Here is a 27,242-nt window from a genome sequence, read left to right on the forward strand (position 1 = left end):
TTACTCCCTGCAAAAAGTTGTCTTGAACAAAGAAAAGAAGTTATAAAAAAAGACCTGCTCTCCATTCAATTGCTTCACATACTTACTGTTGTGAGTGCTAGTGCTCATGAGAACATTAATTTTTATCTGACTCCATATAAAACAAATTCACCCATTTTATGTCAAGAAACGACCACCAAACACCAAAAGCAAGCTGACAAGTCAACATTTTTCAGGATCTATATGGCAAAAAACATTTTTGTAACTTGATCCAAAGGTTGTATGTTGCAGCTGATAAAGTTTTCTCTTGTTAAATTAGTTTGTCAATGCTGCGAAGTTACATTCAGTACTCTTTGCAAGGGTAACTAACTCAACACATGATAAAACACTATCACTTTAATTTAAGTAATCCAAATATGCCAAAAGAAATCAGAAAACTGTTGTTATTTATTTTGTTGAGCTACAATCAATTTCTGGCAGAGGAAAAGTACAACTTTTAGATGTTTACATTTTGTACACTTGGCACTGTTAATGAACAATGTGTTTCTTGCATTGTTTTGTCAGACACATTTTTATACATATATTCTTTCAGTCTCAGTAAGCTGACATGACACCATGGATTTATACAGTTTAGGATCAGTCTGCATGGAAGTCTTGTTAGACTCGTTGGTCTTCTTTTCCAGCTTTCTGGGAAAAGATAAACCAGCTTAAACACATCAGCAGCCATTTCAGTTTTTGCTAATCTGGTCAACACATTATTTCAGGGTTTAATTCACAGCATTTGTCTTGATCATTTTAGTTAATTGATTTTTAAATGCATAAGCTAAAAGATAGTACTAATCAAGCCAATGAGTACTCATTAATTTTAACAGATTTGTAGATGGTTTGACATTTACACATATATTTTTTTGATTAATCATTTAATTGAGGTAGAATCATTAATCACAACCGAAGAAAATATCTGTTTATGAACATAAATGTTAAACTCATACCCTCTTACCCTTCTTCATACAGCTCTGCAAAAAGGGAGGCATGTCTTTTAATATTGCAGAATCTTAGGGGAAACAAAGCACAAATGACTTTCATGCTCATCTTCTATTTATAATGAGAAGTGGGGTATACATGAGAGGGCAGATAAGGCAGTTGCTGTATTTTCTCTGTTTTCACCAAAGTGTGTATGAACTGAGTGTGAGTAACATGACGGTCCAGTAGGGTGCAGCAGTCTCAGCTCCGTTGCACAGGTGTGTGTTGCAGCATTCGTTGGTGAAGGTAAAGTTGAGTCCCATGGTGTATTTTTCACCGGTGACTCCACACAGAGAGGGCAGGACGCAGCTCTTCTCATACAACACCACACGTAGGTTGCCTGAAAACCAAAAACTGTGTGAGAGCACACTGAAAGCCAACCACATGAACTCAGCACTCTGTGCCAGCAGAGACCAGCCCTCTCACTTCTTCTTCTCAGTTTTGATTCATTTAAATTTTGCTCAGTGATTTTAAGACAACGCACCTTTCTCTCCCACAGCTCTGCTGGACAGACAGACCTGATCCGGGGGACATTTGAGGGGGAATCGGATGCAGTCCAAAGGTGAGATGGCAGGGAACACACAGGTGTAACAAAAGAGGGGATCTGAAGGAGGGAGAATTTGATAAAAGCCACAGAAGAGTCTTTGTTTGGCTTTTTTTTTTTATGCACTAAACATATTAGTAATAGCAAGAGAAGAAAACTTCATCTGGAGAAAACAGGAAAATTATTATTCTTTATGTATTGTTAAAAAATGTAAGAAAAAGTAGTTGAACTTTAAACAGGGATTATTTTTTATCCAATGGATTAGGATGACATGAAGATCATAATTCAAACATGATTAAAATGTGTCCAGAAACCCAAAAAAAGTTATTTTCAATGTCTAATGTTTCATAATTCTTAAAGGTACAGTGTGTGATTTTTAGAAGCCCAGACTTGGTAGAAATTTAATATATTACTTATAAATGTGTTAAAGATCCCATATTATGCAAAAATCTATTAAGTCTTTTAGTGAAATCCAGGTGCATTACCAACCATCCGCCAACAAACCTGGGACCCTGGAAATGTGAGTATTTTAAATGCTGTGTGCTGTGGAGCAGATGTAAGAGCTTTTCCTCAGTGCCCCCTGTCTCCATGATAGCTTAATGATGCTAGCTATAGCAGCGGTTAGCCTGTTGTTTTAGCCTGTAATGTTACGGCAAACGGGCTTTGCTGTTTTCTAAACATTGTGCACTCGGAGCTCGTGGCGCTGCTCTCAGTGACACAGAAGAGCGGGCGGTATCAGCGGTGGCTCATTTACATATGAAGGTCACGCCCACTAAATCAGAGCGTTCTGAACAGAGGGGCTATGAGAGCCTGGAAACAATGCTGCTGTGCTTGATTTATTGGCTTTTTGGATCAAAACATATTACTAACATTTCATGAAGACATCAATGATCCATATTAAACTGCAGAAAAGGAGCAGAATATGGAACCTTGGAATCAATGTATGGTGGCCCAAATGGAACAAATGTTTTGTTTCTCTGAACTCATGATAAGCCATGTATTTCCACAAGGAGCAGGTCTTCTTTCATGGAGGCTGCTATGTTTCCACTGCAGGAAAATAACTTCAGCACACATTTTTGTGTTTAGTGAGTGGCCACAAAAAAAATGTGCCAGTTGAAAAAAGAAGCGAGTTAATGTGCACAAAAGGATTCAAACGTAGGATGGTAAAAACCTTGGAAAATTTAAGTTAAATTGTAGATATCACCAGTGAAGATTCTGTCGACAAAGGCAACCATCCTTCCTGAAGCTTCCAAATATCACTAAATATTTCATTTATACACACTGTATCTTAAAGGTACAAAATAATATAACTTGTGACAAGGGATGTAAAGATGCACTCAACTCACAATACAATAGGATTTCATATACTGAGTTATTGATGCGATTTTGTAACGATTTTTTTTTTCTTTTTTTTTGGACTGAATGAGCTTGCAGACAAAATATGACTGAATGGAACATACAAAATATATTTCCTCTTATTTTCAACAAATTAAATAGAGTTCACTTTTGGATTCTCTGAGGTGGGGTAAACTGCGCAAAACAAAGTATGTCCTTTTCTAAAACATGCAAGTGAAACTATTTTCACTACAACAAAAATGAATTAAAAAAGAAATTTTAAATAAATCTCACATCAGAATAACCAAATGAATAGTATGAATAAGAAAAAATCTCCTAAAATAAACAATCTCAGGTTTGCATGTGTTCCTGGTTTAGGATTTATATGTTTTTTGAAGGAAAAACAGCCCTCTGCTGTTTGAACAGGGCATTGCGATTTATTTTTTATCTCAGCTGTTTCGATCATCACACATTTGTATTGATTTTTAAATATCTTGCCATGCATTGTTATAATAATAATTAAAATAACCTTTAATTAACCAGGTAAAAACTAATTGAGATCTCGAACCTCTTTTTCACATCCTTACTTGTGACGCTGTGAGTGCTATCTATAACCGTCCATGTGTTTCAGGTTAAAGACTTGAACCATGCTTTTGCACTTGACAAGTGTTTAATTAGCAGTACAAGATAAATTACAGAATACTTTATTGAATTATTGGAAAATGTTTCATTACATTTGCCATTTTTTCCCATTAAAACAAATAAAACACAGATAGCACGGTCTCTTGCTAACTTTAATTACTTTACAATAACTTGAGCCCTACTACAGGAAACTGTTGCCACAGAAGTATCACTCTCTGCACCAGTATGAAATATTTTTGAAATTCTACATTTTCCTGCAAAAGCATTCACATCCACACACGTTTGTTTTGTTGACTTACCCACAGATGGGAGTAAACAGAAGAGAAGCAGAAGACAAACTAGCTTCGACATCCCTGACTGCCTGTGTCTCACAGCTCTTTAAGTCCTCTCCTGTTTTAATTTTTCACAACAAACCGGTCATCTTCAATTTAAAAGCAGTGACTCAGTTTAATTTTAGATCAGCTCCATCAAGGTTTTTCTCTGCTTTCCAAACGGCTTCAGCAGCAGTGACTCTAAACTGCTCGTGGTTTTCTGTCCAGATTCTGTAAATTAAGTCCAAGAATTTCCACGCCTCCCTACTTATGATTCACTTAGTTTGTTAGCTTCACAGTGACAGCCTGGATTTTACCCCACTGTCCAGCAAAGAATGGCCCCATTCAGATTTAAGGAACAATGAAGCTTTGTCATGAAACATTACTGTTGTTAAAGTAACAATCTATGAAAGAGATCTGTTTCTGCTATGCTCTTATGTCAAGGTTTTTAAAAGAGTAACACGACTTGTGTGTGTACAAAGGTAAACAGGGCAGGTTTATCAAATCATGGCTTAATTCCTAATGAAAGGCGTTGAGTTGGGTGCCTGTCAAGTGACCTGTGGTCTCATGACTGAAAATCTAAGTAAGAGGTAGAAACAGTGAATCTGACTCTGTGGAAGGGTTTCACTCAAGTCTTTTAGCTGACTAACCCCTTCATATTGTCAGTTTGTGTCGTCAAATATGATCTAAAATGTTGTGTAAGAAGTCATTAAATAAAGTAATAATAGTTTTTATTGCTCATTCTGTCTGTATTGTAAGATAAGATAAGATAAATGTTTTCAGCACTACTCTCTGTCTCTCCATTCAGTCTCATTTTACAGCTGTTAGTTTTTCCAGACATGTAAGAGGTGATTGTTCTGATTATGATCACGTGTTATCTTTTGAGAAACAATAACCCAATTATATTAAAGGGTAATAGGAGCTTAATCTTGGTTTATAGATGATTAAGATAATGTCAGTCACATATAAACTGACATTTCTAGATACCATTTGTCACTTTTAATACCTGCTACTGCTGCCACTGGGTAGATGATTCACAGCGAGTCTTCTGTTTGACTTGATTATTTAGGTTATTTAGGTGAATGCTTAACATAGACATACACCGTAAACATAAACTGACAATCCTTTTAATATTTTTAAGGGTTGTTAATGTGCACTTATTTTGAATGTGTGTAATACTGTGTTGTTGATGAGCTGCATGTTGCAAAACAAATTTCAGAGTCATATGACAATAAAGTTGCAGCAGCCCCTGGCACCAAACACTACATGGTGAGTTTTACTGGTGCAAATCTTTGGTACTTTGTGTAGCACCAAGAAACTAGAATGACACATCAAACAAATACTTAATTTTACAATCTTTTACAATCAGAACTTTTCCACGGATATTAAAACACACACTTCCTGACACAATCAAAAACTCGCACCATCCCATCCAACAAATATTGCAACATCCCATCATACACAATATTGCAGTGTCCCTTCACCTGAATGTATTAAAAATAGATTGTGACCAACCTTGCTATGTCTACCAAGGCTGCAGTTCAGCCGGCGACTAGTGTTAAACCAAGTAGCATCCCTCTGTTGCAGACGTTCTTGAACTTTTTTAGACCATGGACCCCTTTAGGTTAGACATTTTTTCAAGGACCCCCTCATTATCATAACAATGATAAGTGTAATGTTGATACTATTCGATAATGTACAAAGTTGTATTTTCTAACAATAGAATCAGGCTATATTTATATTTTTTAAGTAATTCATTTTTATAAACTTTGAGAAAACTCTGAGGCAGTGTTGAAAAACACACACTGGTGTGCCCCCTAGGGAGCAAAAAAGCAGGCTGCAGTGGCCTCTCAGGAGCCAAATCATGTGCCAAAGTGCACTCCTGGTGCCCCCCCCCCCCTTCAAACGTCTGTGCACGGCATTGCACCAGGGTGTTTTTTTGTTATGAGGTTTATTTTCTTTTGTTGCAAACAATAGAGTGATAGTTGTGTCTCAATCATATGAGATTTGATCTCATGGCACAAAACTAAATTGGGCTAGAGTATTAGAAAAATAGCTGATTTTATTGATGCAAGAGATCCCAGTTTGTTGATATGCTTTCTCAGTGATAAAGCACATTTTACAATTGTTTTTAAATAATTCCACGTACCCCAAAGCTATGGTTCACAGACCCCACTTTGAGATACACTGCACTATAGTCTTCACCAAAAAGACAAGTATATTTTAAGGAAGAACAGCATTTCACAATGACAAGTTTTATTTTACTGGAGACAATTCAACGTATTTTTGCTGCTCTCTTTTCAGCATACCAGGCAAACCTGGTGAATGAGACATATTTTCTTCCTTTAAACAGATTGTGGGACACACAGACCACCCCAGAGCCTGAACAGCAGCAACGCAAACACCCTTTGGCCACTTACAAAAGTATCATCTTATCTTATCTTATCTTATCTTATCTTATCTTATCTTATCTTATCTTATCTTATCTTATCTTATCTTTTGAACAAAACATTACTAAACATTGGACTTTAAGATGTGTCATCTTTTTATACTTTTTGTTCTGTTGGCTGTTAAAAAGAAGCAAGGTGAGTGTTTCATCATCAAGTACTAATTTGGTACACTTGGCACATGATCAGCAGAGACACTTCGGGTCCTCATTAAAGTAAAAGTTCCCCACATGAGCTTTAAGTTCCTGTACCTGAGAAAGTCAGGATCTGTCTGTGTCTGCTTCAAAAGAGTAGGTTTGCACATTATTTCATACACAGCTTTATTACATTTTTTATTAGATCTCGGTAAAATACGAATTGCAAAAAAGAAGAAAAAATGATTTATGATTTGTATGCAGTTTGGTTTTAAATTATAAACTTTGTTGCTCAAAAAAGTGCACACAGAAATTGGAACTGTACATGGAAATCAATAAGGTCAAGTACTGATGCTTGGTGAGAGTCTGGATACAAACCTGGTTTTGAGAGAAAGATGAAGTCTCTTTAATTGGCTGAAAAAGTCTCTTTGATAAACCAAAGAGCATCATTCTAACCATAAAATGTAGTCTAGTGTTTCTGTGAGTATTTTTTAGAAAAAGGAATAATCCGCAAGAGCTCTATAAGAAAACTTTCATGGGATAAATTTAAAGTTGATGATCTTTAACTAAAACCTGCAGAGAATACGGCCTTAGACCAAGATTAAACAGAAAAATTGTCCCAGAACCCCCTAAGATTTTAATTCTACTTCATTAAATTGCTCCTGTTTATGTTTGACATGTACTTAAAACCATCATCTCTATGTGCATGATTTCTTTAGCCCTGAAAAACTCAGGAGGAGCAGGCAATCTGGCTTCAGGACGCCCCCTGCTGGAGAAAAGACGGCATGGCCCGCCTGTCCACCTGCTGCCTCCTCATGCGAGTGACTGCAGCGTCCACCTGAGCTGCTGCGCTCTTCCCGTGGCGGTCGTCCAGCAGCTGCAGACAGGCGCGCTGCAGCCTCACCAGCTCCCTCTCAGAGGAGGTCAGACATTGCCTCAGCGCTGCACTGCCCTGAGAGACACAGGAAACACATTTACACACCTGGGTTCTCTCAGACTGAAACAGGGGGTATGACAGATCAAGCGGTGTTAAACCACTGAATGTTTCTTTTTAGTACAAGGTGTGAACATCTGCTCATGCATTTGAATAGAGGCAGACTGTTTGTTTTTGTTTTCCCACATGAGAAGAGAAAGACTCATCTGAGCAGAAACAGAGATCAAGGTTTACTTTTACAACTAGAAACAGTGGAAGAATCAACCTTTTTATTTGTTTTTAAGTTTGTTTTTCTTCTTTTTTTACCAGCAGCCACTAACAGCCTGAAATGTTGAGTCAGCTAGAATGATGAGTCTATTAGTTGATTCAGAAGCTGTCTTCATGTATCTGTAATCAGTTCACACCTGTATGAGATGAGCAGCCTCAGGTAGCTGTGTTCCTGGGTGTCTCTGATAAACCTGCACCAGAGGCCGGTCCAGTTTCTCCCTGGAGAGGATGTCACCACTGTACTCCGGACCCTGCTCACAGAGGAAACAGCAGCTTGTTGTCAGCGAGTCTCGGTTAAAACCTCTTATTTAGTCCAGCTTTCCCACTCACCTGCAGTCTGCCGTGGCTGTGACGAATACAGTTAATTTCTCTCTGCTTACGAAACATGGCCTGCCTGGTGGCTGCAGACATTACAGTCAGGTTTTGCTATGAAAGACAGATTAAAGCAGAAACACTATGTTATTTATTTATTTATTTATTTATTTTCCAACTGCCTTTTATTACCTTCTTTTTTTTCTCACTGAGTGTATGTTTTTAACTCTTATTGCTTGGTTCTTGTATTGCCTGAGTTCCTATGACATTTGCTCTTGCTAGGGTCTTCATGCCTTGTGTCCTGCTTTTTTCCCCCTGTGCTTTGTTGTCAAAGCACTTTGTAAACTTCTGACCAGCTAGGCACCGCCCCGTTGGTTGTGGCTGCCTGTTGCAGAAGCTCTCGCTTCCCTGTCCGTTTCTTGTAATCTTTTCATCTCTTTTTCTTCATCTTTGCATTTTGAGTGGGTCATTACTTTGTATGGGTCATTTGTTGGTCATGGACAACAAACTGGTTTTGTCTTCAGTGATATTTTTACTATTTTTGCTCCTGTGTTTGTCTGAAGATCCTATCTGTAACCATGGCTGCATTGTTCACATGTGGAATCAGCTGTTAGCAGCCTGTAGCATGTCAGTGCTAACTGGTGCAAGGCCTGATGTTTACCCCAAAGGTGAGGCGAAGGAGGTGAGGACAACATGCTGGTTCTCAGGTGTGAGCTAAGAAGCGACAACATCGACCTGTCCTTCCATCCATTGTTATTGGGAGCACAAGATCTATCTTCAATAAGATGGACAAGCTAGCTATGCTAACCCAGCAACAAAGGTAATACCAGAAGGCAGAGTAGCATCATGCTATACACAGACATGGCTAATGAATCTAACACTGGGCACCAACGCCACATTGGAAGAACTTCACCTGCTGTGAGCAGACAGGATCCAGGAGACAGAGACTGAACAGACTGCTGAAGAAGCTCAGTCCTGGACCCTGTGGAGGTGGAGACTGGCTGAACTGGACAATGATGGACATGCTGTCATCATCTGTCTTGTTATGGACCTTTTTGCACTTTCTATGCACTTTTTTACTTTTGTTTTCTGGATTGCTGCTGAACTTCCCCTTGGGTATAAATAAAGTATTTTTTATTCTATTCTACAACTGTTGAAGTATGTCTGCATGGCATGCAAAGATGTAAAAACAGTTTTTTATAACTTGAGTCTCACCTGCAGACTGACTGTTTCTGCAATTTTCTTCACCAGACCATCATTGGCGGTGCAGTGAGCAGCTTTCTGCCTGGAAATGGCGCTGGTTAGCATCTGCCGGATGTTTCCTCTTAACAGCTGTGACTGGTTGAGTGTCAAAGTGGACTCGTCCAAAGCCTCTTTGCATTCTGCAAGAAGACAAACCAGGAATGATATGTTTCATTCAACTCAAGCTAGTTTAGCCCCTAAAATCAATCATCCTTCCTTCCTGCTATAGAGAGCTTGTACCTGGTGTAAAGGAGCCTATGGGGTCTGTTTTGGTGAAGGTCTCTGCAGAGCTGCGGTGCCTTCCAGCAGAGGCACTGCGGGGCAGAAGCTCAAGGACACGAGCCCTCTCACTGGCACAGCTCAGCAGCTTTCTGCTGCTCTGACCCAGGGCCTGGAGGAGAGACAGAAGGGAGATTTTAATTATCTATTTATTATCATTATTTATTATCAATTACTTAGTTAATTGTTTACTTTTTAATGTTTTGGAAAAGTGTAAAAATAAGTCCAAAACATCCAAAAGCCAGAGGTAGAATCTGCAGTGGTTGGACACTCTTAAATGTGTTGTTTTGTGTGTGCTGCTATTTCCCCTGGCTTTGATTTTACTAATACATACTTTATAACATCACAGCAAAAATATAAAGAGCAGTAATGAGACAGCAGGGGGGAGCTCAGTGGAGCATCGCAGCTCTGGCAGGGTAGATTTTCATCCATCACTGATGTCAGTAAATCAGTCGAGAGGGTGGGGGTGGGGAGGGGACTCTAAGGAAAATGAGTCAACCGATGAAGGAAGAACAGTGACTCTGTAAATCACCTGTAGCTGGGTCAGTGTGTTTCTCAATGCTCCCTCCAGATCCTGTTTCAACTGGGCCAGCTCTCTTCTCTCACACAGCAACAAGTAATCAGCACCATCCCTCTCCTGCAACGGAGTAGAGCTGTCAGTGAACGCATCTCCTCCGCTTGATGAATGAAGCACACAATACAGAACTTAATGAACTAATCTGTGGTCTGTTGTATCACTTACACCATTCTGATGTTGTATTCAGCTCTCTTATACACTAAATGTTGAGTCACTGAAGAAAGTTTCTGTACTGACGTTAAGTTGAGCATTTTCCTGTTTGTTAGTGTTAAACTTACTGTTTCTGCAGTAGACGGCCTCCTGGTCCTCCCCTCTGAGCTCCTCCTGTTGATGTTCAGGTGGATCCTGAGGCTTCGGAGCATCCTCTCCAGGTGACCCCTCTCCCTCTCCAGCTTGATGCCCTCCTCTCTCACCTCGCCGGCCTGCCTGCGCAACTGACCTTCCACCTCCCGCACCCTCCGCATGTAATCCCCGGCCACAGCAACGCTGACACCGGCACACTGCTCACGCAAGCTGGTTGGAGGGAATGGGGCCACAAATGTCCCCTGAGAGCCTCCTGGGAACTTTAGACAAAAGAGAGGCCACACTTTTGACTTTATATACAAAATAATGTCTTTATCTTACAGTTACACTGTGGATGTCGTCATGGCTTAATACTGAGCACAGAGTAAAGTAAAGTTCATCAGATCACAAACAATAAAATCCTTTGGAATTCAAACCTTAAAACTATTCATACATTTGGTCAGATGCATGTTTATAATCTGCTTTTCAAGACATTGTTTTCCGTCTAGAAGTCCAGAGAAATCCTACTTTGAGATTTGTACACATCCTACTTAATGTTGTTCTTCTAATTATTTATGTGTTTTTACTTTGGGAAAGCAATCTCTAATAATTATTGTTGTCTATTTTAAGTTGCTCTCTCTCTTCAGTTTTAGGATAAAGTGTTTTTCTTACAGCTGATCCTGTAGTTTGGGGTCTTGACAAAGCAGTTTTGCAAACACAGTCACGACTCTCCTCCTTCGTGATCTTATCTCCTGTAGTCCCCGCTGTGCTGTCTGAGTGCTCAGGAGTCAAACATGCGGAGGCGCTCCACGTCCGGGACTGTCCTGCCCGGGTCTGCCGCACCACGCGCTCTGCCCGCCGGATAGAGCGAACCGTGCCATCCCGCCACGACCGCGGTCCAATGGTGACAGAACTGAGAGGAACGGACTGGACCTGCATTTTCCAAACCTAATAATCAGTTTAACAGACCGATCGATCTTACTGTAATACACTGTACGTCCACATGAAGCATCCAGGGCTCGCCTCCTAACTTTGTGTAAAGATATGAGCTCCATAGCAACTGTTCTTGAAGTAACAAGAAACTCAAAGCTGTTCAGTGATTGGGTGGTGAGGAGGAGACAGGAGGCACTGACATTCAACACGGTTTACGTCCCCCCCGGTTCAGTGGTTCAGGAGGTTATATTTCCCATTTCTTTACACATAGGTTAATAGCAGACCAGACAGATAAAGTTAACCGTCGGACCAATGCAGCACGTGAACGGGTGTTAAAGAGCCATAAAAACCTTGTACATTATTACGTCACAAGACAGGGTTAAAAAAACCCCCAGAGATGTCAAAAATACAAGCATCTGAAACACAGGAAAGTGGCTGAAGAACTACAACTCCCAGGGTGCATTTCGACAAGAAACGCACAGCGTCACACACAGGCAGTATCTGGTGTATCCTTAATTACAAGGTCCATGGTTGTATACAGAAGCCCAGTTCCACCATTAAAAAACAAAACAAAAAGGAAAAGTAAAAAAAATAAAAATAAAAAGTGAAATTTTATAATTATATATATATAAAAAAAAAAAAAAAAAAATAATAATAATAATAATAATAATAATAATAAAATAATAGGACACTTAAACATATTTATGAGATACTTTCTGGTGGCATAGGGAATGGATAATATAAGGTCAAGACCTCTATAGTGAGGCAGACTTATCCCACAAATCAAGCAATTGTGGCATCCTGTGCATTGAATTAATCTTACAATATTAATGAATCACAATATTAGTTAACTGACAAGGCAGGGCCCCCTCTCCTTCGAAATCCCCATGTAAAAGACATAATCTTTTGTTTGTTTTTTTAAATGACAACATACCACATGTCAACATTTAGTCTCAGAGTGTTTAATTCTCTTGAAATAAAAAGAAAGAAAGTGTCTCCAGTTATGAGTCCCTGACCAACAGTACAGGAAACTTTGAATAACAGTAAGAATTGTTCTAATACAAAACTTGAGACGTGTATAAAAGCAGAGAAAGAAAGATTTTCAAAATATATTTATGGCCCCTGATATTTCCCTCCTGGAATGCTTGGCATCTTTGGCTGAACTGTTGTTGGTCACAAAAGGAAATAAAAAGACAAACAACCACTGTACACTACATCATGTCTGTCCTAAAGGACAAAATCAATGATCCTCAGTTTGACTAACAATCACTATCAGAAATGTCAACCACCCTGCTGCATGAAATGAAATCTAATCACTGTTCAACCATTAGACCCATTACATTCAGAAATTAACTACATACAGTTATTTGATGATTTCTAAATCAAGTATTAAAAAGCTACAGTAAGGCATCTACCTCCACCCTGTCAGGAATAATTTATTCACCTCAGAAAGTTTAGCAACAGCTGTAGGAAACTGAACCTTCCTTTGGTCTGTCTGTCCGGAAATTAAACCTAAAACAGATAAATATACATTGACTTAATTTACACTACAATAAATATGTTGATGAGCTGAAAGGGTAGTGCAATAAGTGCAAAAGTAATCCTCCATTTCTGTGCAGTTGACGTGCAGGGCGGTAGTTCCCCATCACAGTGTGTGTTTGACGGCAGTCAGAGGTTCACGTTTGTTCTGCAGGTTCTGCTGCAGCTCTCTGAACAGGTGATCCCGCTCCTCTGAATCCAACAGGATTTGCTACACCAAAAAAAAAAACATCTCAGTCACCATAACAAATATTTAAAATGAAGAACATAACATAACATAACATATGAGCAGATATTATTGCACTTTTTACAACAATAACCTCACTCTGCAAGTTTTCTACAACAGATTCTTCTAAGTAGGACAGTGAGTGTATAAATAAATATTAACCCTTGACTAAGAATCTGACACCAAGACCTGTCTCAAATGTGTGTTAATTTATCTCACAGAGAAGAAACTGTACAAAAATAAAGCAATGGATGGTAACAGGGTGTTGGAGAGATACTGTTAACTTTGCTCAAATAATCCACCGTGTGTTTTTAACCTCTCATGCCTCTTTTTACCATCATCAGCTGTTAAGTCATTTTTAAAGTGAAAGCCATACAAACACAAAGGGATAGGAGAAAAACATCAATAATGGACTTATCACGATTTTTGCTTGACAATATCAAAATTGGAAGTCTTTGTCAAAAATCTTTTTTTTTTTAATGCTAATTTTTAATTTCAGTCTTTGTTTATAAACTGGATTGGAAAAAAATTACCACTTTTCTCCAGCAGGGGGCAAATGTATATCTCAGACTCACATGATGTGCATTTTATGAGAAATAGTCTTTCAACATTATCATCATCATTTAACTTTTTCACATGGTCTGGTGTTAAAAAGCAAACTAAAAATCTCAAAAATTGTAAATATTAAAGAAACGCAATGTTAGTTGAATCCACAACCCAAAATGTGTAATAAAATTGAATTACGAGAATAACATATCGTCCTGGCCCTACAAACACAGGGATGGTAAGTGTGTGGTATGTGTGAGTGTAACGCAGTACAACAATGATTACTTAACAAATCCTCTCAAAATAGATCAGCCACTTAAAAGGACCAGTGACAGTGAACAAAACCAAACTGGAATGACAACATTTGTACTTTAAGGTCCTCCCGCTTGTGACAGTCAGACTAAGATATTGTCTTTCTACTCTGTTATATAACAGGTAACTTAAAAAAGAAAGTCTTACATAGCTAGAGTTAATGAATGTTTGCAACAAGTATTTAGATTTTTGCAAATAAATTTGGTTATAAGTTTGAAGCAGCTTCAGCTCTTCATTGATTTGATTTAAAAGCAGCAGGAAATGTAAGCGAACACACATTTAACAATAGATTCTCACACTTTACCTCGATGAGTTTGTCTCTCTTCTCCAGACTGTCTCTAAGTTTCCTCTCCGCTCTTTCTCTGTCCGCTCTGATGATCTGCTCAGCTCTATCAGCCTCCTTCCTCTCCTTCTCTTTCTCCCTCAGCTCCTTCTGCGTGTCTCTGAGTTGAGCGGTTAGAGACGACACCGTCTGGCTGTGACTCTCCTGCTGAGTCTGGGCAAAACAGAAAAACAGGCAGAAGAAAAAGTCCTAAACAGTTTATAACTTGGCTTCTGAAAACAGGCAGCTTGACTCCTTTCAAGCATCATTAAACCAGCCCTTCCTGTAATGTGTACAAAAAACAAAGAGTGAGGAGATTTGTTGTATTCATCAAAGTATTCATGTTATTTTAACGTTCACATTTTTTAAAAGTTATTATTTTCTATCATTTTACACCTTTAGTTAGAGAAGAAAAGGACAGTGGATAAATTAGGAAACAGGGAGAGATTGGGAAATGGCATGCAGGTAACGGGCCACAGGCTCGGTTTTGAACTTAGGCCACCTGCTTAAGGGCGAACCTCAATCTCACATTGTTTAATGGCTTTTTAGGGTTTGAAATCCAAAACAGAAACATCACTTTGGATCAGAACTGATCTGAAAAAAAAGCATACACTTTGTGTTTGGTAAAACTAAATGTTCTTTTTTTTTTTTTTTTTTTTTTAATCCCTTCAAACTTTATGACACTTCTGTTGGATCAAACCTTTAATTCTCAGACGATTGATTGTCCATATGCTTGGATCTCACCTGCACCATGTCCTGGTACTCTTGCAGGGCTGTGGTGAGTTTGGTGACCTCGTTACACAGGGTGGCGCTATTACCCTCCCTCTCCTCCAACCAGGCTGCCAGTTGAGTCCCGCCCCCTGTCGACCCCTGACCAATCACAGAGCAGAGAGACAGAAAATAAGGTGAGTCACTTATCCTAAACGACAAATTAGCTCTGTAAGAAAGAGATTCAGAGTTATAACTGAAAATTCTGCTTAAGCTCCTGAATCAAGCCACTTGAATTTCTTATCATCACTCAATAAAAAATGTGACTGTTTGGCATCATGACAGGTGCTTCCTGCAGTAATCCTCATTCAGAGCTATCAGATGGTTACGCCATAAAACACACGACAGAAAGGAACCACAATAATATGTTCATCAACCAAGTGAACAAAACTTTACAAAACCACAAACCTGAGGTATGGCTGCCTTCCAGTATCCATGTACAGTAAGAATGAGTGTGCCAGATGGTATTTAGAATGATAAACATATATTTAAGTATAACAAATACTAGGTATTTTTCTTCTAGATATTTTTTGGGGCTGAGACATACTGAGGCAGATTATTGATGGACTGTGGCAAAAGTTCAAGGAGCATCTTGATGACACAGCACCTCCAAAACCTCAACATACAGCATGGAAAGAACAAAGTTTACAGATGCTACATGATGATCAGACACAGTATGTGGTTTGTGGAGGTACCTTCTAAACCCTGAGAAATCAGACAGAAACTAGAAAAGCACTCAGAGAGCACAGACCTCCACCAAAGAATATTGCGATTGTCACGCAACACTATAGTCCTACTTTAATGTTATACTCCCTTTCAGTAGACTGTCTGCTACAATTTGGTGTTAGTTGCAGGTTTGTGCGATAACTTGTTACCTGACAGTGTTGAAAATTATGATGACCCTGTACATATTTTATATTCCAGATCTTAGTATCCAGAATATTTTCAGGATCTGGATCGTACTTTTACATCTGTCAGAATTTATGGTGACCTTGTCTTGTATTGTTTTGCAAAGCAATCCGACCATTTATCTTGGAGTTATATACACATATGGTGAAAACAGCCCTATCTCATAAATGATAAAGAGTCCTTTGAAAAAGTCCTGGATCCACATGGTGATCCAGATCACCTCCAAAATTGAATCAGTTCTTCCTTATCCCATTTTGAACATTTCCTGAATATTTCACTAAGATCTGTTTGTTACTTTTGAGTTATGTTGTTCACAGATAAACAAACTCTCCCAAAAACATCACCTCCTTGGTGGAGGTAATTACCTGGGTGTCTTTCTTCTCCAGTTCCTCTTTGAGACCTTGGATAAGAGCCTCCTTCTCCTGCAGGACTGTGCCGAGGGCCCGGTCCTTCTGTTTCCACACCGTCCTCTCCTTCTCCACCTCCTTCAGCAGGTGCTCCTTCTCTCCCAGAGCGACACGTAGATCCTGGAGCCAGGATGAAATGGAGATTTATAGAGTGTACTCACTGTGACTGGAAAGTCAATGTGTGTATGTTTAGTTTTTGTGGAACCTCACATTGATAATATCCTGGTTGCACCGCAGGACGGTGTTCAGTGTGTCCAGGTCTCGTTCTCGGTCTCTTCCAGCCTTTCTCAGAGCTTCGATCTCGTTCTCCAGTCCCTTCTCTTTCTCAGTCATTTCTGACCTCAAAGTCTCCAGAGAAGTCTGCAAGTCATGATGATGTTTACATTTGAGAAATCTGAATTAGCTAATGATATAAAAATCCCTTACTATTTAACAAATAAAAACGTCAATCTGCTGGGTGAGTCTAGGGATGGGTACCAAATTAGGTACTTTTATAGGCACCGACCGAATTCTGTCAAAAGTACCGGGTACCGATTCACGTAGAACCAAAAGGTATCACATTTAGGTACCTAAATGCATCTTTGTGACTGTGAGGGAGTGGAAGAGTAGGTGCTTTTCCATGCCGGACATGAACACAGCATTGCAAGGTTACATATTGTAGAATGATTATATTAAATTGGAAAAATGAAATATTTCATTATTAAACAAATTAATATTTTTACCACATAAACACAAAAAAGTACCGAAAAGTGGTACCGTTGAGTACCGGGACCGATTGCCAGGTATCGGGTATCAGTACCGTATTGTTTCAAATGTGAAAGGTACCCATTCCTAGGTGAGTCAGCTGTTTAAATGTAAGGATCGGATACTTTCGTTTTTTTAATGAGTGTTTAAAATGTACTTTCATGTTCCGAACTATTTGAACTGACATTTGCAGACATAGCTTTGGGCTAAGTGGAACAACAAACTGGAGTTTTAAGACGGTTCACAGGCTAAAAATGGGTTGAAAACAGAACAGGAACAAATATTAAAAATAATCATTAGCTGCAAAAAGAAAGAGAGCAATTTTTTAGGTTTCACCCAACAGTCTAATTAATAAATCAGGTTAAAGAGTCATCCCTTCAGTCGAGAGTTAAGTCTTCACTGCAGACTTTGTTGTTCTTCTGATTTGCTTGAGCTGCTCTTGGAGCACATATACTTCAAATTCAAAAGTTTTGCTGTTAAAAGTACTTTTTTATGTAGATCCCGGTTTGATTTCATGACAGAAAGAATGCAGTTTTCTGCAAAAAAGGTCATATATCTGATAAATGTTGCACAGAACAGGAGAAAATCACTGATATGGTCCTCCTCTACTGGTAACACTCCCTGCAGGCCTGATTAAAAACATACACAACATGAGAGCTGTGAAACTATCTAAAACAAGGGAACAAGTCTGATGCCTGTCAGAAAGAGTCAGTCTTCTCATGCCAGCTACTAAGCCTGTGTGGGGTGTGTGTGTGTGTGTGTGATAAAACCAGTGTTTAGCACTTCGTATCAGTGAGCAGCACAGCGTCAGCTCTGACCTTGTTGTCTGACAGAGCTTCCTTCAGACTCTCAGTCAGTTTCTCAGTCAGCTTGTTGGCCAGCTCCATCCCTGCTCCTTCCTCCACACACAGCCTTCTGATCACACCCATACACTCCTGAAAGAGAAGACATGTATCTCTCACAAAAAATACTTATTACACAGAGCTGTTCAGGAAGCATCTTTATCTGTGTTATCTGATTGAGGCATCTTGAAGGCTGGGATAAGAGCAGCGCTTTGAAACATCAACGACATTTTGAGGATTAATCAATGCTCGAGGCCGCAGTAGGCCGAGCCAAGAGTCGTTATACAGCACGCCAAGCTGATACGCACGCAAATGAGGACAGAGCTGTCATAAATCTACAGCCCTATCAAACATGCCGCTGCATTTGCAACCAATCTGCCTCACCCTGAAACCAAAATCTGTTGGAACTCGCTGACATCTGTTCTGAAAGTACGAGATCCAATCTACAGGCTGAGAAAAGGTAACACCTGAAAATGAAAACTGAACTACGTGTTATGGTATATTTTTCTAACAACCTAGAATTTCAACAACGGTTTGGAAAAACACTTTTATTCTACCGTAAGAAGAATGGATTCCATTCTTTTTAATATGTGGTATTATTATTAAAGATGCTATGAGGAGGTTCTGTTTGAATTGCACTGCCTCGCCACCTTGTGGCCTGGAGTCTCCACACACTGTTGTAAATTACTTTTAGTGAGCCGTGTGTTTGTTTTGGAATTAAATGGAAGACAACTTTTTACTGGATACAAGGTGTTTATCAGTACAGTTACGCAGCAATACAGCTTGACATCGTGACATCAAGCAAAAGTTGTAGCAGCCGGCTATATGTTAGCAACATCAGCAACCTGGTGGTTCGACGTATCTGTAGGCTAACAAGACAACAAGTGTCAGTTTGTAAATAGTTTTGTAGCCTTTTATATTTACCTCAGCTGACAGCCTGGTGCTCTAAGATATATCCGTAATTTGTAACATCAGTGAATCCTGGTTAGCTATGTCCTGCCAGTCATCCATCAAGCAGAGCTAACGTAACCTCACTCTTCATTTTATTGATAGACTCTCAAGTTTGAACAGACCACTGCAGAATAACTGCTGACTGTGGGTTGGAATGGACATTATCACAAACAGCTTAGCCCCTGTGATATTGAGTGATACAGCCCGAGCTAAAGGCTAATTAGCCTTTAGCTCGGGCTGTATCACTCACCTGTTTAGCTTTTTCTGCTCTTTTGTCCTTTTTCTGTCTGACAGTTTGGCACCAGTGTCCACCATCACTACAAAATTACTCACAGAAATCGTTTTGAGCAGAAAAAATCTGGGTTTTATCTCTTCTCACTACTAAACCTTATCAGTTGGCGTGGTGTTGTTATAGAGACCTAGACGTGCCATAGATCAATCCGGTCCTGGTCGACCTGACCTGGAAGCTAAGAAGTAGCAATTTAAAATAACCTGTGACCAGCAAAATCAGCGCTGATAATCTCATTATAAAGTGTGGATTGCGATCAGGTTTATATCTAGAAGGGAAACTTGTTCAAGATCACTTTAAAAATTCCTCACAGCCCTTTAAGCTGAAAAGAGCAGATGGTTAGCTTAGCATGAATATGGGCGCAAGTGTCAGTTGATACAGAGCTAACAACACACATCCAACACCTCTAAAGCTCACCAGTTAACACACCCTGTTTAATTCTGCTTTATGTTTGCAGAGAGTCAACTCCCTGTTTTCGACTGTTTCCACTCTTAACACAGAACTCAGCCTGGAAACCACCTGCTGATACCCACATTTAGCAGAGAAGTGTTAAAGATGTATGCATCTGTCTACAGCAGCTGCAATAAATTCCTGCTCCAAATCAGTAATCTAACAACACAGCAAACTGCAGTGTTTCAGGTATGATGTGGTAAACAGACTAAAGTAAATACAGCTTTGGCACTGCCTCTTTAAAAGCGCACAGCGACTCCAAAGACAAACAACATTCCAGTGAGCTTTGATCCTGCAGCAGAGGATCCAAACCCTGTGCACATGACTGAGTCCTGTCTGCCCTCATCACCTCACCCACCTGGATCAGACGCTCCCGGCTGCGCAGGGAGTGACCGAGGCTCTGGAGAAGAGAGCTACCACCTTCCTCCTGGACCAACTGCAGGAAAAAATAAAACACATTAATTTGGCTACGTTTAAAAAAAAATCACAACACAACAACTCTGATACTTAAGAAAGTGGGATGAGCATGTTTAGTCGACTAAACAATGGAAAGTCATTTTCCTGGCCGGCTGGCATGATAATTAATAGTGGGTTAAACTATTTATTAATATGAAGGCCTTTTTATTGATGATGTCACAGCTCCAGTTAAAGTTGAATACCATAATGCTACAATGCTCTACTACTTAGATGTAAACAAGCATAGTAAACAGATGGCCTCTTGTAGTGGGGCTTTGTTTAGCAGTATTTTGATCCTGAAATGGTGATAAAGTTGTATGCAGGTTGTGTGGACATTAACCTGCAAGAAAGAGCTTACAATGGTGCTAACATTGCTGGCCACACACGGCAAACCAAACTCACACAATTTACCCAGAAACTCTATGACCCCATGTTCATTTCCGACTGTTGTCTGAGTGTATTCTCTAGGGATGCATTGGTCTGATCCTAGTATTGGGTATCGGTTTCAGGGATGACTCAAAAATGAGACTGGTTACCAGCGACAAAGCAATCAGCCATAGGGCTGATATATTCGTCTTAGTTCTGTGCTCCTCTGTGTTCATTAATGCCAGCAGCTCTGCACATTGTTGCTAGGCAGGGCTAACATAGCATGAAAGAAGCTAACCTCACTTGTCCTCTACTGAGGTTTACAGTTCAGCTGTGTTCAACATTCCTGTCAGTATTTGGGGTCTACTCCCTCCATGTTTACTATTCCATACAATAATAATTATTTAGAGAGTTTAAATATATTTTTACCTCAGCCAAGAAGGTTATGTTTTTGGGAGAGTTTGTTTGTTTGTCTGTGAACAACATAACTCAAAAAGTAACAAACAGATCTTGATGAAATTTTCAGGAAATGTTCAAAATTGGATAAGGAAAGAATGATTAAATTTTTGAGGTGATCTGAATCACCGTATGGATCCAGGACTTTTTTAAAGGATTCTTTAGGGTCGTTTTCACCATATATGTGTTTATAACTCCACCATAAATGGCCGGATTGCTTTGCAAAACAATACAAGACAAGGTCACCATAATTTCTGACAGATGTAAAAGTACGATCCAGATCCTGAATATGAAATATGTACTGGGTCATCATAATTTTCAACACTATCAGGTAACAAATTATCGTACAAACCTGCAGCTAACACCAAATTATAACAGATAGTCGGCTGAAAGGGAGTATAACATCAAAGTAGGACTTAAGTGTTGAGTGACAATCAAAATATGCTTGGCGGTGGTCTGCGCTTTCTGAGTGATACTGAGGATCAGTATCAGCCAATATCAGCCCAGGTATCCATCTAATGATACACTAAAAGATTTCATTAGTTATATAAAAGTTAAAGCGCAGGATTATTGTCATTATTTTGGCTTGAAACAATGAAGTAGAGACTGAAAGTCAAAGTGAAAGAGAACTGGTTGAGAGAGTTGTATTATTAATGAATTACAACAGCGGTATTCTGTGCCAGCTAGGCAGTAATCCTGTCACACAAGTTGTGCCTGACTAATGGTTTAACTCAGATGTGTAATCCCCCAACATCTTATTTTCATTTTTTTTCAGGCTGTGCCATGTTCGCATGACAAGCAGGGATCAGCCATGAGCACACAGTGTCTACAAAGCAGCTGAGAAGCCTTTTCAATGATATCCCCTATCATAAGTCTGCTGAGCCCGGGGCAAACTGCGCTGGTCGGGGAAGATTCCTGAGAAAGGCTGAGTGTGCGTGCGTGAGTGTTTTCTGTGTGCCTTTATCTTCACCTGTACACGAGAAAACTGGGACACACCTTTTCATAACCACAGTCCACACATACACACACACACACCCTTCATTCCTGTCATAATGCTGTATTTGTCCTTAGTCAACAGTCACAGTGGTTTATGGAGCTGTTTGTACATGTGACTGAGGAGTTGCAGTGCACTGCTGCAGCTAATAAAAACCTGTTTTTCAAGAGTAAAAAAAGGTTTAAAGCATTTATTTGTTATCAGAATGACTGTGCCGGTGAACATCAAAGTCCAACTGAAATATATTTACTTTTCAGGTTATTGAATTTACAATGTTTAACTCCTTACTTTTATTCTGTTGAACTTTTTTTTTTAAATCAACTGCATATTTGTTGAAACTCATGCAGTACATACCAAGCCACAGCTTGAAGCTATTTGGCATAGCTTTACATGAGAAGAAACAGGAAGTCTGAATTTGTCCAAAAGAACAAACATTAACCTGAATATTTCACCTCTCTTCCAAAAGACAAAGCAACATTTACAAAATGCCATCTCATATTTTTTAAAGCCTGACAGTCTGGGTTACCTTATAATCTGCCTAATCTTTCATTTGTAATCTCTTAGACCTGTTACCTTCAAAAACACTAAGACCAGCAGACCATTTCCCCCTCGTCATTATGCTAAGCTAAGCTAAGCTTCCTAACGTGTTGTGTCCTGTCAAACCACTGTAAACATTTAAGTTCATCATCATGGGTGTGTATGAGACAAACTCACAGAGGCCCAGTCTTCTGATCCGTTGACTTCAGCAGGTTTGCTCTTCCCATGTTTCAGTTCAGCTTCCAGGGTCCTGATGCGGGACAGAGCTTGGTCCAGCTGGCCTCTGAGTTGTCTGACAGCATGTTGAACCCTCCCAGAAGTACTCTGAAATTTAAAACGATTACTTTATACATATGAGTTGTGGTATCAGTTGATAAAAACATATATTAAATGTCTAATTCTAATCTAGTGGACTGCTGGACCAGCCTTGGGTGCTACCGGATTTACTAATGCAGCCAACTGTGTCAATATTTACAGCGACTAGTACACACAACATCTGGTCGGCGGTCTGGTATATGTAAATATAGTAAATCTCAATCTGATTGTGGTATACTCAGACAGGATGGAAAACACTCACCTCTCGATGAAGAGGCATGAACTCGTCCTTCAGCTCCGTCAGGACGTCCCCGTCTTCTCCCATATCATCCCCTCCATTCTCCACCTCCCCGAAGCTGAGCACCCTGTTCACCCTGGGCGACGTGGTCTCCTCAGGTTTTCCTAAGACCCTCCTGTCCTTCCTGCCAAGAATCGGGATCCTACTCCCTAATGGCGAACTGACTGGTTTCCCTTCGAGACTTCTGAGCTCATTTAGCACAAAGTGAAAGCCTGGTGAGTCAAACGGGTCGTTTCCATCGAGAGAATCCAGAGACTGGACGGACTCAGTGCGGGAAGATGCTTGTAAGGACAGAGTTGACCCTGCGAGTGAAGACAGACTGGAGCTAATGGATGGCACCTTTTGCCAGTGGAGGGGCATACTCCGAGATTTGTCCCGTGACAATGGCAATGGGGAGAACGGCTGAAGAGGTAAGTGGCGAGGCACCCCACAAACTGACTCGTAAGCTGAGTCAGGCACTCGTAGTGAATCACAGCCTTCACAGCCTTTGCCCTTGCTGCATCTTTTACCTGTCCTTATAAAATGAGGACAAGCGTCCCACCTCTCAGACCAGCACTCGTACTCTGAGAGAGCCATATTTTCTCTCAGCATCTCCCTGTAGCCCTCCTTCTCTGCCTCCCCATCCTCCTCGCTGGTGCTGCCCCTGCTGTTGGAGTCTTGTGGGTGTCTCCGGCGGTAGCTCTGGCGGACCCACTGTCTGATCTTGTCCCTCTCCTGTGTGAGCTTCTGAAGCCTCTCAGTCGACAGCATCTTCACCCTGGATATGACCGTGTCAAACTTGAAAACACGCTCGAGGATGCTTACACATTTGCCACACACAAACTCCCCCTGCCCACTGCCCCTTGGTACAGACTGCCCCAGTATGTGAGTCAACACTGAGAGCAGATCGGTTCCTTTGGACTGAGAGTTTAGGGAACTCTGGGACTTGGAGAGAGACCTGGAGGAACCCAGAGATAATGTGCTGCCTGTGGAGTGTAAGAAAAAAACTCCACTTCAGCAAATCATATCAAGAAAGAAGTTTTTGTTCAATATCCAAGCACACACAACTCACCCCAGGGGCTGCTCAGAGAGGACCGAGAATGGCTTCCTCCTCTTTGGGAGTCTGTTGGGGTCTGGGGCTGACTGGTCTTCTTATTTTGGCCCCCAAACAGCCAGCGCCTTTGGTTTCCTTGTAGATCCCCGCCACATATTCGACACAAATCATTTTTACCCTTGGAAGACATCCTGGACAGGGGCTGAATCTGTCCTCTTTGTTGTCAGATAGAAGTTATGAAAGCTCTGTGTATTCAAAGACAAAAAACAAAAGGCATTAAGATAATTTCTTACAATTCAAAAGAAAAAGAGTCAAACAGATCCTAAAAGCTCAAAGCATTCAGACCTTTCTATCCTTTCTTATTGTTTTTTAGTTTTAGTGTGTTCCTTCTGTCAAGCCTGAAATAAATCAATGACGAGTTTCATAATATGGATAATTTTAGTTTAGCATAAAAAAATATGATAAGTGCTTTGACATCTCAGGAATTTCATTGAAATATCTCAATAGTTATTGGTAGACTGACATCAAAAACACATTCTGTTTTTGTGGAAAGAAGCTGTACGACTTTGGCAAACCTTTTCTTTAACAGTCACCAACATAATAAGTAGGGAGAAAAAAAATCAAAAAATGATATATTGGGATTTTTGGTTTGACAATATCAAAATTGGGATTCTTTGTCAAAAATTAATTTTCTTTTTTCAAATTCAATTTCTTCATTTCAGTCTTTTTTTTAATAAACTGGATTGGAAAAAAGTTCCCACATTGCTCCGGCAAAGGGTGAAATGTTTCTCTCTGACTTATGTGAAGCACACTTTGTTGGAACATATGGCTCCTGGTATAGTCTATGGACATTATCATCATGATTTAACTTTTTCACATGGTCTGGTGTTCAAAAAGCAAAATAAAAATAGCAAAAGTTCATAAATATCGAAGAATCGCTATTTAAATTGAATCAGTACCCAAAAAATTGTGAAAGAATCAAATCGCAAGAATAGCTTATCGTCCCAGCCCTAATAATAAGGTGCCGATTTGTTAAATATCACTATTTTTTTTTTTGAATAAAACACTAGCTTGTCATTTTCAATCAGTCCACTTGTATGAGATCAAATACAATCAAAAACTGAAAAAGGAAAATAACCATTTGTTGCAGTATTAAATCAAAAACTTCATCATCCAACCTTTTCAGGATATATTGACAGTGAGGTGTGCAACTTGACAAAACATTGCTGGCATTTTTACAATTTGTAAATAAAGTTATGGCTGTGGCCTAAAACATGACACCATCATGTTAAGCCAGAGATAGAAATATCATAACAAGTAAGCTTGTAGACATATCATTAGCTAGCTATCAGTACCATGATATATTGAGTGATGTAATATCCAAACATCCAAATAACACCAGTTAGTAGTAGTTAAACCCATTCACAAAAGATGTTCTGTTAGGTTTAAATAAATCAAAAGGGGGTCTGGCTGCAGACCTCCACAGTGAAGCAGAAAGGTCTACTTTCAGCCTACCTTCACATCTTATTTTTGAGGAAAATAAGCTGGAGAATTAAAATAATTACATCAGATGTTAATATCTGTCAGCTGGACTTAATAAAAGCTTCATGCTTTCAGCTTAGGTGCACCTGAAAAGGAACAGTCACCTTGAAGTATCAATCCACCCAGACTGGAATGCTCATTCTGGCTCTTAGTGATTTTCTTTTTAATCTCTACCTTATATGTATGTTTTGGCTGGTTCATTGCAGCTTACAGCTGCTGGGTGTTTACATTCAGCTCCCCACAGGGCGGGACACGTCGACCTTGAGCCACGCTGACAGAACTCAGACTGTGGATGAATGAAACTTTCTAGTCTCTCCATAAACTTGTCACCCCTAACAGGACGTATCCAAAAGTGACTAAAGAGAAGACTGACAATGATGTAAACAAATGACTTTAGTGGGTTAATATTTAAATTTCACAGAACAGCCACTGTATGTTAAAAACGAACGTAATGTACAAGATCCTTGGTAAAAGTTGTATTCTTTTCCAGGAACCAAAAACAGCATGCCACATGTTTCCAGAGGAAACTCTTCATCATCATCCAGTGGAAAACTGTCGAGCTACCATCTGTTTGCGTCTATTTTAAGCAGCTGACGTGCAGCGATTCAGCATGAAAGTAACGTCAGCGTGTGAAAGTGGATTTGTTTTCACCGGTCAGCCATGAATATCGCTGTTCACTTTCGCCTGTCTCAGAAACTAACTCTTATCCCTCACACCGAGAGTTATCAAAGGCGCGTTCTTACGTGTCAGTCCTCCTGGCTTCACGCGCAGAACGTGAATGAAGTCAAAGTCCGTCGCGCGAGGAAAAGATCTTCATGCTCGTGTTTCATCAGATGAAGCTGCTCAGGAGGAAATGTTTAAGTACAGGACGAGTTTCGTCCCGAAAAATCTCCACCGGGAACCGAGCTGAAGTGGCGTTGCTGCACACCGGAGCGGACAGAGGAAGAGAGGTGGGTGTCACTTTGCCTACGTCATCAGCCATACCTGTTTGGGGCAGCGCGAGCAGCAGCGGCAGAGCAGAGGGAGGAGGTCTGAAGGTTGGATCGTTTTGTCACCCTGCAGTGCACAGCAGGACAATCATTAACAGTTTATGACAGAAAACAATGACTACAATGAAGGAGAAGTCTTGTGATTCGGTTGAAACTCAATTCCAAATTAAAAAAGTCAATTAACCAATTAAAAAATCCCTAATCCAAGTCTTTGCCCTATCAGTAACAAAAGTTATCTTTAGAACTGAATTTTTTAAAAACATGCTGAGAGATTTATTTAGGCACCCTGTGATTCACATGTTTCGTTCACATCTCTGTCTCTTATATTTGATTAACATTTGCATACTGGTTCATGAGAAGTAGCCTATGGCTCTGTGAGTGTTTCCTTTTTACTACCAAACCCAGTTTTGCAGATTATTTTGCTGCTGAACCTTAAAAGCTGAATTATTTAAAGTGAATCCTGAAGTGTTTATTTTTTCAAAGACTTATATGAGAATGGATGGATTTGAATGGAATCAAAATTGTTTATTTTAAATGAGCAAAATAAAAGAATAAACCTAAAAAACTGACAACAGAAAGTCAAAACAATGAAAATTTTACATTTTTGCAAGCAAAAACAAAACAAAACTGAAATAAATTATTAACACACATATCATGATCAATGATAATTAATTCAGCTTTCTTTTTTATATACGGGTGTATGAAAACTC

The 27,242-nt window shown here is 39.7% G+C and overlaps 2 protein-coding genes across 2 annotated transcripts; both read right to left on the reverse strand.

Annotated features, from left to right (window-relative positions):
- Window positions 1-6,708: 6,708 nt before the first annotated feature.
- tektl1 (tektin like 1) lies at window positions 6,709-11,326 on the reverse strand. The gene is made up of 8 exons (XM_074684168.1): window positions 10,981-11,326; window positions 10,305-10,589; window positions 9,982-10,086; window positions 9,411-9,561; window positions 9,144-9,310; window positions 7,947-8,042; window positions 7,754-7,867; window positions 6,709-7,367 (listed from the first exon to the last, which is right to left on the reverse strand). The coding sequence occupies exons 1-8, from the start codon at window positions 11,245-11,247 to the stop codon at window positions 7,170-7,172; spliced, it is 1,383 nt and encodes a 460-aa protein (XP_074540269.1). The 5' UTR covers window positions 11,248-11,326; the 3' UTR covers window positions 6,709-7,169.
- Window positions 11,327-12,210: 884 nt separating this feature from the next.
- LOC141800875 (uncharacterized) lies at window positions 12,211-26,500 on the reverse strand. The gene is made up of 11 exons (XM_074683712.1): window positions 26,287-26,500; window positions 24,020-24,246; window positions 22,933-23,933; window positions 22,533-22,679; window positions 19,905-19,982; window positions 17,833-17,949; window positions 16,481-16,630; window positions 16,229-16,390; window positions 14,931-15,056; window positions 14,169-14,360; window positions 12,211-12,991 (listed from the first exon to the last, which is right to left on the reverse strand). The coding sequence occupies exons 2-11, from the start codon at window positions 24,189-24,191 to the stop codon at window positions 12,887-12,889; spliced, it is 2,250 nt and encodes a 749-aa protein (XP_074539813.1). The 5' UTR covers window positions 24,192-24,246; window positions 26,287-26,500; the 3' UTR covers window positions 12,211-12,886.
- Between the last annotated feature and the right edge of the window lie 742 nt (window positions 26,501-27,242).

The sequence above is a fragment of the Halichoeres trimaculatus genome, unplaced genomic scaffold (assembly GCF_033239565.1).
Source record: "Halichoeres trimaculatus isolate MK-OKI-2021-1 unplaced genomic scaffold, fHalTri1.1 fHalTri1_scaffold_12, whole genome shotgun sequence".
Taxonomy (NCBI): Eukaryota; Metazoa; Chordata; class Actinopteri; order Labriformes; family Labridae; genus Halichoeres; species Halichoeres trimaculatus.

Coding starts and splice junctions, on each gene's coding strand:
- tektl1 (XM_074684168.1), bottom strand. CDS start 11,247: ATGCAGGTCCAGTCCGTTCCTCTCAGTTCTGTCACCATTGGACCGCGG. Junction 10,087..10,304: donor GGCCGTCTACTGCAGAAACA/GTAAGTTTAACA, acceptor ACTCCGTTGCAG/GAGAGGGATGGTGCTGATTA. Junction 9,562..9,981: donor ACACACTGACCCAGCTACAG/GTGATTTACAGA, acceptor TCTCTCCTCCAG/GCCCTGGGTCAGAGCAGCAG.
- LOC141800875 (XM_074683712.1), bottom strand. CDS start 24,191: ATGTCTTCCAAGGGTAAAAATGATTTGTGTCGAATATGTGGCGGGGAT. Junction 17,950..19,904: donor GCCGGGAGCGTCTGATCCAG/GTGGGTGAGGTG, acceptor CTTCTCTTTCAG/GAGTGTATGGGTGTGATCAG. Junction 16,631..17,832: donor AAGCTCTGTCAGACAACAAG/GTCAGAGCTGAC, acceptor CATGACTTGCAG/ACTTCTCTGGAGACTTTGAG.